The following is a 14,529-nucleotide window of genomic DNA, read 5'->3' on the forward strand; positions in this document are numbered from 1 at the left end:
CAATGATTGGGAGAGAATTGCATCTTGCCACCATTTTAAAGCAAGTAGATCTAAAAGTAAACTAAGAGTGGCTAATAAATTTTTCATACATCTCTTTTTCGACGATAAAGTAAACTAAGATTTCTAGGCCTTGCATGCAAGTAAATTAGGAGGCGAGGATAAACTAGGGAAAATACACTAGGGAGATGGTACACCTAGGAAAGAAACTAGGGAGGAGAGGGTAAACCAATGAATGAATGCTGGGCCGCTCCCACTCGAAAGAAATGTGCGAGCCATAAGAGGGGAGACTTGCACGTACGGTTCTGTTGGGGGATTTCAACTAGGATTTGAAAAAAAAAGTGATTTGATAATGTGGTAGTAATAGTGTATTGGTTAGAGCTTAGCTCTTGAAGCTAGAGATCATGCGTTTGATCCCTAGCTTCGTCAACCAAAAGTAAACTTTTTGGTTTTTAAGACTTTGGACTTAGAAAAGTTTCGGGTCCAACTTCTAAGTAAACTTCTAAGTAAACTAGGAAAAAAGTAAAAAGTAAACTAGAGACTCCAGAAAATGATGGTGGCAGACGGCCATCGCTAGTTTACTTTTTTTTTTCCAAGTTTATGATGCACAAAAATGGCTGCACTGCGGGCGATTTGGCAGCCATTGATCCCGACTGACAGGTGTGGTATAGTGCTGAGGGGCTTACATGCAGATCTTGATTGGCTTGTAGTAATTTTGCAAAATTCGGCGGCAGTTAAGATTTGGCAGCCATTGATCCCGACTGACAGGTGTGGTATAGTGCTGAGGGGCTTACATGCAGATCTTGATTGGCTTGTAGTAATTTTGCAAAATTCGGCGGCAATTAAGATTGGGCGGCCTGCATTCAAATGTTGTACTTGTGCACAATGGCAAAGGCATGATATTACATGCCTTGACGAAAAGCCTACATTTTATACGGATAGTAGCGTTGACTTAAAGCAAAGTTTAGGAGCACACAAAAAAACAAGAGAGCTTTTCTTCATGGGTTAAAAAAAAGCTTATCAAGCTATTGCCTTTTGAGGTAAGCCCAACAACAAAAGCCAGTTACCCTTTGAGGTAAGCCCAACGGGAGCAGCAGGGTCAGCACTGTATGCTTGATTGAGAGCCCCGTGTGTGTGTGAGTGTGTGAGAGAGAGCGCGCGCTAGAGAGAGAGATTGTATGCTCGGTTGACCTGTGTGTGTGTGTGTGTGTGTGTTAGAGAGAGCGAGAGAGAGAGTATGCTCGATTGATCGATGTGTATATTTTCGATTGATCTCTCTGTGTGTGTGAGGGTGTGTGTGTGTGTGTGTGAGAGAGAGACGCTCTCCGCCTTGGGCTGATCTTTACCCTGTGGACGCTTTTGCTGCTCATCTCCCGTGACATCTCTCCATTCGTTTTTGACCGGATCGATGCTGTCAGCACCATGGCAGAATCATGCACAGACGATTTGATATTCTAGAGTATTCAGTCTCCTTCTGGATGTGCGATGACGGAACATGTGATGCCATATCTAGGGTTTCATTCAGGTTGGCCGTTCTTTTACTCGTGGTGTTCTCCCAAGCCATGCTACACAGACATGTGTTGCCCATTCTAGGGTTTCATTTCATGTCCCAAGGTCACAGAAATGTAGTTTCAAGGGTTTCACTCAGTCCAGAGCCCCTTTTTCACTCATGCAAAGGCTCAGTTATATTTTCAAGCAGGGCAAGCCAGGGTTTCATTCAATTTATTGCATTTAGATCTCATTGCCATCAGGCCAGGGTTTTTTTTCTATCACACTCAGGCTAGGGTTTCATTACACCTAGGCTAGGGTTTTTACCAGGTCTCATTACACTCATTCAGTCAAGTTTCCATCATACTCAATCCAGGGGGCCAGGGTTTCATTAGGCTAGTTTTCATGACATTCAAGCCAGGGTTTTACACAGAAAACGGGCTTCATTAACTCAGGGTTACTTCACACTCAAGTTGGGGTTTCATTGAGGCCAAAGCTTAATTCATACACAGAGTAGAATTTGATCGGGCTACCTCACTGCATCTGGTGAGGAATGCCAACACAACTTAGCATGGGAAGCCCTCTTTCCACTCCCTATTGGAGAAGAAAAACAGGTTTAGGTTGCAGGCTTGCTGGACGGGGTTCATGCGAAGGAGAGAACAAGCAGGCTACAGTTCTTAAGCAAAGAAGGAGAGAACAAGCAGGCTACAGTTCTTAAGCAGGTCGAATTGCCAAGAGAATTGTACTTAATTAAATTGCCGTGATGGCAATGATGCATTTGGAGCAGACTTTGAAGAGCCTTTGTTCGAAGACTGGCTGGTGCTATGCTGTTTTCTGGAAACTGAACCGCAGGAGCCGAATGTAATCTCTACCTCTTCTCTGTTCAAATCACGCAGGCACCAGAATTGCACTCTCGCTACATTTTCTACCTTTTTCCAGACTTTGGGCTTGAACTTGACTGACAATATGAAGTGCGCACAGGATGCTTACATGGGAAGATGGTTATTATGATTCTTCTGCCAATTCTTGTACCAGTCAAGGTGACGGCTCCTTTAAAACTGGGGGCAACCCTCTTCATCAAGGAGGCTCTAGAGATCTGGAGGGGCAGATTGGTATTGCTGTTGCTAAAATGTCGTATTATGTGTATTCCATGGGTGAGGGGTGAGCTCCGTCTTCCAGGTTCTCATGGGGTCACTTGCTATGCTTGAAATGCTCATCCAAATGACCTGCAGCTTTGTATGGTTTATCACCAAGATGTTCATTTCTAAATTCATTTTCTGTCTGGATCTAGTGTAATTGGAAGAGTGGCCTTTACTGGCAAACATCAGTGGGTTTTTCATGATGAAGAGAATTGCATGGAAGCTGCAGCTGGAGGCATTTTGAATAACCAATCTGTGGCTGGAAAGGTAGCTGCAAGGGTTTTCTGCATTATGAGTATAACTTTTACTTTTCTTGAGTGTTCAACATTGTATCTTGTGCCTTTCTTCCTCATTAAGCTGAAAAAAACTACGAGTTAGCTGGCATGCTTAACACGACTTAGCTTTTAAAAAGAAAAGGTCCCAAAGGTGTATGGCCTTGTGATCCTCCTGGTGGTGCATGCTTAAACCAAGTTAGCTGTAACACTCTTTGGTCAGGCACGCTTCCCAGGGTTGTTACGAATATGGGAAGTTAAGAATGAATTTTACAGGGACCGTTGTGGACTTTCGTTAGTGTAACGGAGGTCGTTCACAAGACCTTAAATTTCACTTAATTAAGAAATCTTTACATGATGCAAATAGAGAATGGATGCAGATTGTGGTAGGTCGTGCTCTGTACTCCACACTACGGCTGAAGATGGGCTGGCTCCCCCCTTCCTGGATTCTCTAATTTAAAAAGGGAATTTCTGTTACAAAGTTCCACGAACACTCAGTAAACACATTACTTGGAGGTCCGAAATTTCCAGGTAACCAACAAGAAGACAACTATAGCGAAGAACTTGAAGTCGATGTTGAATCCTTCGTAACTTTGCCTATCCTGCAGGCTGTAGTCATGAACAGCACCTCCCACCCACAATTCCACAAAAACTGTCACGTGCATCCCGCACTTGGATGCCACGTAGACATATCTATACAGAAGGTGCAGGACCTGGGATGGTGAACTGGTCCCATGTGAGCCCAATCCGGGACGAGTCAGCCAGGGATCCATCTCAGCTGTCCGAGGTCAGGTGTGCATTGTCCTGTGCACAGGAGTCTAAGGTCAGGTGTGCATTGTCCTGCACATGAAACAGTGCCAGTCCGCGTTGTGAGTCTCCCTTTGAGTGATTCTGTGTATCTGGTATGGTACCGGATGCCAGATCACTAAGTAGTTAGTTAGGGTTTGCGTTTAGAACAAGGGGCCAGCCCATAGGGCTACCCTGGGTCTTTGTGTGGGCATGGGGATGGTGTGAAACCACCCCCATGAGGGCCAGGAAGGCATTGGCTGAACCCACCAGCCATGGAGGGGCCCTAGGGGCAGTCTAAAGGCAGACATGCAGGAGATGCAGCCTTTGTATGGCTGTAGGGCAGGTATGGGGCAGCCCATACAGGCTGCCCAGCCCTCAAGATGTTTGCAAAAGAATTGTCCAGCCATGTAGAAGCATGCGCATAATGCCCAGCCATTTAGGGAAAAATGCGCAGCAATTTGTGCGCTTTTTTTCAGCATTAAATGTTGAAAAACTCAATCGTGGGACATTTAATGCTGGCCGCCTGGACTTCAGCTGGCCGACTCCTCTAGGTGGAGTAGTATAAATAGGAGAGTCCATAATCCCAACTGTTCATCTCATTTCTCACCAAGAGCTCAAGCATAAAGGGGCTAGACAAGCCAAGAAGGTGCTAAGCAAAGGGGTGAAGGACTGTAGGTCAAGGGTAGGGAATTCCTAGCCAAGAAAGGTCAAGGATTTCTGTATTTTCTTTCAGATTCACTTCACTCTAATGAAGCAAATACACCATCCGTGGTGGGGGCCCTACAGAGGGTATTTGGGACCCAATACTGTGTCCTCTCTCTCTCTCTCTCTCTCTCTCTCTCTCTATTTTCTGCACATCTTCATTCAGTTTGTGCGTTAATTCCGTCGCGAAAAGAGTGCTGATTTCTGAGCATTGAAGTTACCGATACTTCTCCGAAGCTTCCGCATGTTACAAAAACCTTTGTAACCTTTCTTTCCCCATAGACCTTCATAGCCTTGCTTTTACCATAGCCCAAGCAGTGCCTCTTCAGCCTGATCTATTCAATAAGAACCTTTAATGATGCCGGCAGTCCGTACAATCAATTTGGCTGGCTGGGTCTGCAGCGTTCGAACAAGTGATGTGGTGGCTCTGTCAGCAGGCTGTATCTTCTCTATGCTACTGGTTGTACAGTTGGCTGCTGTGCAGCAGGATGCACAGATGCCATACAGTCCCTTTCACTGCTTGCTGTCTGTATGGTCTGGTGCTGATGGCTGCTACTGCTGCCATAGAGCCTGTTGTACAGGTGCTCCTCTGTGCCCTGGGTTTATCGCAGGTGATCTAGGGTCCTTGGGAGATCAGTGCTCAACCAAGTCGATGCCCTCTTCTCAACAATCTGCCCTTATTTATGCTTCACGTTACTTTTCCAACATTAAACTATTCAAGTGTGCTTTTAGCTTTATTAATTGTGCACCTCAAAAAAAAGGAGAGAAACATACATAAAATAGTAAGATTGAGGATAATATTTATCCCTTTTTAGCTTTATTAATTGTGCACCTCGAAAAAAAGGTTAGAAACATACATAAAATAGTAAGATTGAGGATAATATTTATCCCTTGCAAAACCCATAAACAAATTTGTGAGTGCACAAATTAATAGACTCCATTAGCGAGACATTCTCATGTAAATAAAAAGCAATGTCCATTGGTCCTACAACCATAACTATTAGTATGTGAATCATAAAGCTGTAAATTGGGTTTTTGGGGACACTTACCACCTACAAAACACATGTAGACCACCTGTCAGTCCCAAACAGGTGTGCACATACATGTCCACAAGGTGCCCAAGCGTCCCCGGCCCATGGACAACACAAGCAGTAATCTCAGGCATTGTCCAGGCAAACAAAACAAGTCATCCAAATATAAAATCAAAGTCATGTACACATGAGTGCAGCTAGACTGGAAGAACACCCATCTACTCAGTTGTATTAGGTAAAATGTCCAGGGATTCATGATCCTTTCGGACCTTCCCAAAACATAAATACAGAAAATCACCAGGATAGCCAGTCCCAAGGAATCACATCATGTCAAGCTCCATGAGCCATACATGTACACCATGTCAAGCCCCACAAGCCACACATGTACTATCATGTCAGGCTCCATTAGCCATACATGTACTGTCATGTCAGGCTCCATATGCCATTCAGACACACCATGTCAAGCTCCACCAGCCATACATGTATGTCATGTCAAGCTCCATATGCCACACATGAACAGTAGAAAACAGGATCTGTGAGGAATTTTGTGACACAAAACCTGGGATAAAAAGTAATGGTGACGGTTGCAACCCTTCGCACTGAGAAGGGGGGGGTAGAATAAGGGGAGCCCCAATTACTTTTCCCAAACCCAGACTTGTGCACTCTTGGAACCAGGGGCTCTCAACGCACACAAGTGCTATAAAAGGACAAATTTGCACGTTCACTAGGCCCTAATAGCAATTGTAGAACACTTGCCTATTTGCTAGGATTTTCATAGACAGAAAAAAGTGCAGCAAAATCATACATAAGAGTCCTAAACTATTGATATGTATTATATACAAGAAATAAGTGTTACAACTGTCCTTCAAGTACAAAAGATATGGTTGAGTGAAAACGTCAACTTCAGCCCTATGATGACCTTCCACACTCACTAATAAGTGACCGGACAACTTATAAGTTATTCACATTGGGCAGGACCAATTTAATACATGTGGCGCCCAATAGATGGGCACTGGACAAGATTTGGGAATACCATTTTTACATCGGTATCAGACCTTGGCTTTCTACAAATCTTGTGCCTTTTATGATACTGGATATGGCTGGAAGGAGTCATTATCCGTGAGAGAAGGTTGGGATTTTGAGGTAGCCCTCGTCTTACTGTCGTGCCTCGAAAGAGGTTACTTTTGGTTTAAGCGGCAGTGAGCATGTGGAAGGACTTTGTCACTGTTGCACCCTTGTAGTCTATTCAGTATCATACTTGGGAAGCTGGTAGAGAGCGATTCTGGGGGCACGAAAATTCTTTTCTTTCTGAAAATCTAGTAGATACATTATGACCAGCCAATCAAATCATGACTCTATCACCCGTATTCGCCGCATGCGGGAAGAGGATAGAGATAGGACCATGTTGGGGCTTTGGTAGATAATGATCCACCGTTGTCTGCTAGGGCTGAGGATCAACGGGATCTTGATGCTTTGATGAATGATCTTGAAGAGCTCCGTGCTTTGCAAAGGAACCCGGATGTACAGTGGGTTATTGAGTCAAAGTCTTAGGTTAAGATTGATGTGGTCACTTTTGATGCAATTGTCTAACACATGTTCCTGGATTCATCTAATATATATATTTATTATTGACAAACCTCGAGAGTTGGTTGTTGCTTATTTGAAAAGCCGTGGCGATGATGTTTTCGATGATGAGGGCAAGTGGGTCTTCACATGGCAACCTCGTAGGTTATCCCGTGAAGGGAATTATGATGATGTTGTGAGAGGGCATGCAGCCCACACCAGTGTGGGCATGCAGCCCGAGCAAGTGATGGAAGTGGACATGCCGCCCGGACAGATGTTATGGGGGGGCATGCAGCCCATGCAACTGAGGTGAGAAGGCCAAAGAGTTCAAGTCAGGGGACAAGGACATCAAATTTGAGAGCTATAATGGAAAGTTGGATACCACCAAGGCAATTCGAAATAGCCTTTTGCACTGAGGACTTCACCGAGAAATCTATGCTCAGGCATGTGGGTATGCATCTTAAAGAGACTGCAAGTGATTGGTGAATGGCAAAGCTCTTGGATAGGACAGCTGCTCGTACATGGAGTGCTTTCAAAGAGCAATTCTATGATCAGTTCCTTCCTCCTCACTTCGAAAAGGATGTATGAAAGGAATGGGATTGGCTAACACAGGATGAAGGTGAGTCCGTTTCCTCTTATGTCTCAAAGTTTTGGCGGATTCTTCTCAAGGTCACACCTTTCATGACGATTAGTGAAGACGAGAAGAGAAGAAAGTTTGAGTCAGGACTGCAAAGAATCATTCAGAAGAGCCTTGTAGTGTATCCCCACAACACTTTACAGAAGCTCATATATTTGGCTACTATTTGTGAGGAGCTACATGGCAAGGGAGCATCAAAAAGACAAGAATTCAGCTCATATAAGGGAAAATTCAGAGCTGGAAATGAGGAGAAAAAGGGTGGACAGCCACCCAAGTTTATGCCCAATGAGTCCAAGGATGTAGAAGGGGGCTCGGAAAAGAAGCCGGGGGGTAATATCTACCGTGTGCTATATGCACGCAAGACTAGCTTCAAGGTTTGGGGAAGCTTGGAGCTAGGCAGGCTGATTGACGAGCTGAGTTAGGGATAGACTAACGGGCGGGGACCCAAGTGTGGACGCCCGATGACCGGCCAAGAGCCTATAAAAGGGTGGCCAAGGTTAGTTATTGGGATATAGAGAGTCTCGCGAGTTTGTGAGAGCTCTATGGTCTTGGAGCCTGGATCTAGTGCAGACGTGCACATGCTTTACGCAGCCGAGGCCGGCAGCAATCTCGAGGCCCGTGAGGGTAGCTTCGTGGCGGTATGGGACGTCGCGAGGAGGAGATTGGTCGGTACGTCAACCTAGTTAGCTCAGCTCGTGGCTCGGTGGGGACAGCGAAGACTGTGGGCTTGCCCACGGCTGTCATGGTTGGGAGGTGAGTCAGGCCTGCACCCCCTTGTTGTTTATTCGTTTGTTTGCAGGATTCGAGTCTCGTACCAAGAACGATCACGAGGAGATCCGGTGGGGATTTGACAGTGGTATTAGAGCATACCTCGTGAACTAGCAAGTCGGTAGGTAGAGAAGATGAGGTCGAAGAAAGGTATGTGTTCAAAAGCTTGCTGTTTTTTCTGTGCATACTGTTGTTTTCAGATTCAGTATGTGTTTTTTTTCATCAAAGAAACCCATGTTGATGGGGATGGTAGTCTAAGTAGGGTCGGTTTGCTTTGCAAAGAAGGAGGAATGATGTTTGTGCAGTCGCACGAACTGCAGAGAGAGAAAACAGAAAAAAAAAGCACGTTGCTTTTGCAACGAGAGGAGAGAAAGTACGAGAGGCGGTTGTGGCATGCTGGTCGAACTGGGCGAGGCTGGTGAGCAGGCGCTTTGTAGTCGTGCCTATGCAGGCGGTAAGGCTGGCAGCCGGCCAAGCGTACGAAGGCAGCCCTGTTGGCGGGCGCCTAAGGCTATATATGCAGGCGACTAGGCCTACGTAACCAGGCGGCCAGGCCTGCGTAGGCCAGCGCAGGCAGCCCTGGTCACCTGAGTAAAGGTGGCGCCGGCAGGCTGGCGTGCGAAAGCAGCAGCGCAGGTGACGACAGCAGGCAGTTGGCGCATTAATCCAGCAGGGAAGAGAAAAAAAAAACAAGGAAAGCACTCGCCGTTTTGGGCTTTCGTTTTTTTTAGTTTATTTTTTTTTAAAAAGTTAAAAAACCCCCCTCTCCAAGGTTAAAGGTGTTTTATTTTTTTTAAAAGAAAGTAGAATATATATATATATATATATATAAAAACACAAAAGCAAAAAGCTCAAGAAGCTTTTGGAGCTAGCTATATAAACCTCTTAAGTGGGCTTCTTGCCACACATCTCTCAAGTTTTCAAGCTCTCAAGCTCTCAAGTTCACTCGCACTTTTATTGTGCAAAGATCGAATTTTCTCTCCACTTACCCTCTTCACGATGTCGACCCAAGAATCAGAGTTGGAGCCCCTTGTTGAACGTGAAGGCTTGCCGGCTACGGAAGATACCGATGCCGATCTTTTTGACGATTATGTGTCAAAATCAGATTTCCAAGAGTTCAAAGTAGCTCTCGAAGCTTCCTCGTCGGAACGTCAGGCACAAATCGCAGCCTAGATGCAAGCTTTGCAGAACTCCATCGCTCTTTTGACCACTACTCTCTCTACTCTATCGGGTATGGATACCTTGGCTTCTGCTTTAGGCCCCAACATTACTCCGGAACCGTTCGGGGGCGAGCAAAAGCAGCGCACCAAGGAGATCGTGGACACTTGACTACATAAGTGGCAAGTTCACTTTCAGTTTCATCCATATGATGATGGAAAAAAGATCCAGTTAGCAGCAGGTTTTCTCTCAGGCAAAGCTTTGCTTTGGTGGAAGGTACTCAACCCTAAGCCAACAACTTAGGCACAATTCGAAGACGTCTTCACGAAGGAATTCCTCAAGAAAGAGGATGATTATGATGTTGCCCGGTTTTCAGCTTTGACCATGACCTTGCAGCTCCTCACTTATGAGGTCTACCTCCAGAAGTTTAGGGACTTGCAGATGAAAGCTTGGAACAGATCAGTTAGTGACTCCTCAAGAAATTATAGATGTCGAGGACATGACATTTGTTCCGCACGAACCTGAAAAGATTCTTGGATTTTGTGAAAGAAGATTACGTAATACGCTTATCACGGAATACAAGATCAAGTGGAAGGATCGTGTTGAGGAGGACGCTACATGGGAGACATTGACTACTCTTCAGAGAGATTACCCTGACTTTTTAGTGAGCTCAGGAGTGAGCTCTTAGAGGAAGGGGAGTATGTCATGTGCACAGTGTGTATCTACCGTGTGCTATACGCACACAAGACTAGCTTCGAGGTTTGGGGAAGCTTGGAGCTAGGCAGGCTGATTGACGAGCTGAGTTAGGGATAGACTAACGGGCGGGCACCCAAGTATGGACGGGCGGGCGCCCAAGTGTGGACGCTCGATGACCGGCCAAGAGTCTATAAAAGGGTGGCCAAGGTTAGTTATTGGGATATAGAGAGTCTCGCGAGTTTGTGAGAGCTCTATGGTCTTGGAGCCTGGATCTAGTGCAGACGTGCACCTGCTTTACGCAGCGGAGGCCGGCAGCAATCTCGAGGCGCAGGAGGGTAGCTTCGTGGCGGTATGAGACGTCGCGAGGAGGAGATTGGTCGGTACGTCAACCTAGTTAGCTCAGCTCGTGGCTCGGTGGGGACAGCCAAGACTGTGGGCTTGCCCACGGTTGTCATGGTTGGGAGGTGAGTCCCCCTTGTTGTTTATTCGTTTGTTTGCAGGATTCGAGTCTCGTACCAGGAACGATCACGAGGAGATCCGGTGGGGATTTGACACCAGAGCTTCAAAATGTTCATCAAGTCAGGAGCTTCATTGATTTATGTTCTTACTATCGTCGATTTATTCGACACTTTGCTTTCTTGGCTTCTCCGTTGCATGACTTAACGAAGAAAAAAGTTGCATTCCATTGGACCGATTCAAAAAGGACAACTTTCCAAAAGTTGAAGGATGCCATCATCTCAGGGCCTGTTCTTATTATTCCAGACTTGCATAGATCTTTTGTGGTCGAGTGTGATGCATGTGGAGATTGTTTGGGGGCTTTTCTGAATCAAGAGGGACATGCAGTGGCTTTTGAAAGCCACCGCCTGCAACATGCAGAATTGTATTTGTAGGTTTATGAGAAAGAGTTGTTGGCTGTTATTCATGCCCTACAAATATAGCACTATCTTTTGGGGGTTGAATTTATGGTTAAAACAGATCATTAGAGTTTACGGCACTTTCTCACACAGCCTAAACTCTCAGAAAAGCATCTAAGGTGGGCAAATTCCTTGTCCATGTTTCCTTTTCAGATTTTGTATACTTCAGGCAAGTGGTGGATGCGTTGTCACGTAGGCCTCAAGTGCATACAATGACTATCGCCCATCATCAAGTCTTGTCAGGGATGCGGGATATGTACTCTTTGGACACAGATTTTCAGCTTATTTGGGCTGATTTGAATGATGGTATTGTTGTCCCATCTTACTCGATTCGAGATGGTTTTCTGATAATGCAAAACCGTATTTGTGTGATCCAAGAATTGTGCCAAAAGGTTATGGAAGAGTGTCTTGCTTCTCCATATGCAGGTCATCGTGGTATTCTGGCTACTACGCAAGCTTTGGAAAGATATTTCTTTTGGCCAGCTTTACGCAGGGGTATTGAAGCTTATGTTTGTGAGTGCTTAGTGTGTTAGAAAGTCAAGTTTGACAGGCACAAGACACCCAGTTTGCTTCAGCCCTTACCCATTCTACACGAACCACGGGAAAGCATTGCTATGGATTTCATTATGGATTTGCCGAGATCGGCACATGGTAATGATGCAATATGGACTATCATTGATTCTTTTAGCAAACAGGCACATTTTATTCCTGTGAGGAAAACCATCAAGCGAGAGCACATGGCAAAGTTGTTTTTGGCTCAGATTTTCAAACATCATGGCATGCCCAAATCTATTGTGGGAATAGAGATCTTCGTGTTAGAAGTCATCTCCTGTCTATACATATACACCAGGGCCTCTGTTGTGGGTGTGCTCGCCCGTATTAGGTGTTTTCTCATTTTTTCCCATTCCATATTTTTTCCCCATTTTTTCCTATTTTTCCATGGTTTGGGTGCCTGCCCTATGATGGCAGGATGACTCAGTAGTAGCTGGCCGACAGGGACCCTCTCGCGGGGTCACAGCCGCAGCCAAGCTCCTTGCTTGAGTTGCAAATGCGTGCATTGGAGATCCGACAACGAGAAGACGACGCCATGCGACGCGTGGAACATGAGCGTTACCTTAGAACTTTGGACGCCAGATTGACACCGGATACGCCCTCGAATCATTTTCCCGAGAAAATGAATTTCAGTAAGTATAATGGTAAACTCGATCCCACAACTCTTTATTCATGGTTACATCAATTTGAAGCTTACTTTGCCGCAGTGAGGAAAACAGATACTGACAGAGTGATCTTAGCCAGTTGGTACTTGGAAGGGGAGGCCATTCCTTGGTGGACTCAGTGGGCTCATGCCCACACCAGAGCAGGTATGGCAGCTTATGTGTGGGACGAGTTCGCCCGCGACCTTAAGCAGCGGTTTCTACCGCCCCACTACCTTGAGCGACTCGAAGACGAGTTCAGGGGAGCGCGTCAGAACGCGCAACCAGTCCTTCAGTTTGCCAATAAAATTTCGACCTTGTGTCTGCAATTAGGCTTATCTGATACGGACAAGAAAGGGTAGTTTTTGTATGGCCTGGACACGCAAATCCAATGGGAGGTGCTTATGTTTAGGCCAACCACCTTGGGGGACGCACTCTCGCTTGCGCAGAGTGCAGAAATGAAACACAATGGTGGCAAGCCCAAGATTTCCCAGCCGGCTTCTCCTAGGGCTAACGCCTCGAGGGGCAAAAGCCAGAACCAGACGGGGTCTTCCCGAGGATAGAGCCCGGGAGCCTCTGGCTCCAAGAACTCGAACAATGCGTCTAAGCTTACTCCAGACCAGAAAGCGGAGGCAGGCAAGACAGGTGGCAAGTTGAGTGCTGAGGAGCTTTCAACAAGAAGGAGGGTAGATGTTTCTTTTGTCATACAAAAGGACATACTTCTCGCGATTGTCCGAAGAAGCCTCCAAAGGCCGCCGCTGCCTCCACAGCTTCCGTGGTGAGCTCAGCTCCCACACAGACCCCAGCGGCTAACCCTAGTTCTTCAAACCCCGGTGCTTCAGTTGGAGCAATTATTAGCCGGGAGCTCGAAGATAAGCAGAAGGGCGCCCATGACCAGGAGTATGAGTGCAACGAATTGCTCAAGTCCTTTGGCTACATAGGTGGCCAGAGAGTCATTGTCTTGTTTGACAGCGGCAGCACGGAGGATGTGGTCACAGAACAGGTCGCTAGGCGTGCCCGTTTCGAGCTGACTTCGGTGGACAAACAGGTTGAGGGTTTTAGCACAGGTATGACAACGAGCGTCAAGTATAAAGCTCTAGGTGCTAAGTTAGTGAGTCAGGGCATAGAGTTTGTGTGTGACTTTATGGTTGCCCCTCTTGTAGGAGCAGACATAATTTTGGGTATCCAGTGGTTTCACAAGTTTCTTCCTGATGTCAAGTGGGACAAGCATACGTTCCTGATCAATCGGAATGCGTCAAACACCCCGGTGATCATTAAGTGTGAGCCAGGTATTCCGAACTTTCCGCTCATAAGCCACTTGCAGGCTAAGCGAGCAGTCAAGAAAGGCGCACAGTGTGCGATGATTTACATCCAGACAGCCCAGACGGTGGCCAGTGCTTCCGAGAAGTACTCGGTTCTCCATGAAAAGTTCCAGAAGATTTTTCTTCGGGACAGCCTCCCTCCCCAGCTCCCCCCGTCCAGACCGGAGGATCACAGGATTGACCTCCTTTCAGGCTCCGAACCCCCGAGCAAGTTTCCGTATCGCCTTTCTAAGGCAATGGAATTGGAGTTGGACCGCCAACTCCAAGAATTGTTGCAAGCTGGCTTCATCCGCCCCAGCGTGTCGCCATTTGCAGCACCGATCTTATTTGTCAAGAAAAAGGATGGGTCTTCCCGTTGGTGTGTCGATTATCGTGCACTCAACAAGCTAACTATCAAGAGCAGATTCCCGATGCCTCGAATTGACTATATTCTCGAGAGGGTGAACGGAGCAAAGGTGTTCTCAAAACTGGATTTAAAGAGTGGGTACCACCAAGTACGGATTGTAGAGGGGAACATCCCCAAGACAGCCTTCCGTACAGAACGGGCCCACTATGAATTTGTGGTCATGCCATTTGGTTTGACGAACGTCCCAGCTACATTTAACCGCATGATGATGCGTGTTTTCCGGGAGTTGATTGGAGAGTGTGTGTTCATATTTCTGGACGACATACTAATATTTTCAGCTACAGTTGAGCAGCATGACATTGATGTGGAGAAAGTCCTTAAGTTGTTGGAAAGCAACGAGCTCTACGTCAATGAAAAGAAGTCAGAATTTTATCTGTTCCAGGTGCATTACTTGGGATATATAATCAGTGCTGAAGGCATTCGACTTGATCCGGCTAAAGTGGCTGAGATCGTT

At 46.3% G+C, this 14,529-nt stretch overlaps 1 protein-coding gene across 3 annotated transcripts in view; it reads left to right on the forward strand.

The window, feature by feature from the left end:
* Window positions 1-868: 868 nt before the first annotated feature.
* The window catches only part of LOC147609917 (transcription factor EMB1444-like), a 28,659-nt gene continuing 14,998 nt past the window's right edge, over window positions 869-14,529 (forward strand). Inside the window, exons 1-3 of one of the 3 annotated variants that reach the window (XM_086787311.1) lie at window positions 869-2,346; window positions 2,467-2,646; window positions 2,777-2,891. In XM_086787311.1, the coding sequence (XP_086643437.1) occupies window positions 2,249-2,346; window positions 2,467-2,646; window positions 2,777-2,891 (393 nt within the window). In that variant the 5' untranslated portion in view covers window positions 869-2,248. The remainder of the gene's footprint in view (window positions 2,347-2,466; window positions 2,647-2,776; window positions 2,892-14,529) is intronic. The other 2 variants (XM_086787310.1, XM_086787309.1) reach the window with 2 other exon arrangements.

This window comes from Cibotium barometz, chromosome 50 (assembly GCF_041138505.1).
Source record: "Cibotium barometz isolate CiBa-2024 chromosome 50, ASM4113850v1, whole genome shotgun sequence".
In the NCBI taxonomy this organism is placed as follows: Eukaryota; Viridiplantae; Streptophyta; class Polypodiopsida; order Cyatheales; family Cibotiaceae; genus Cibotium; species Cibotium barometz.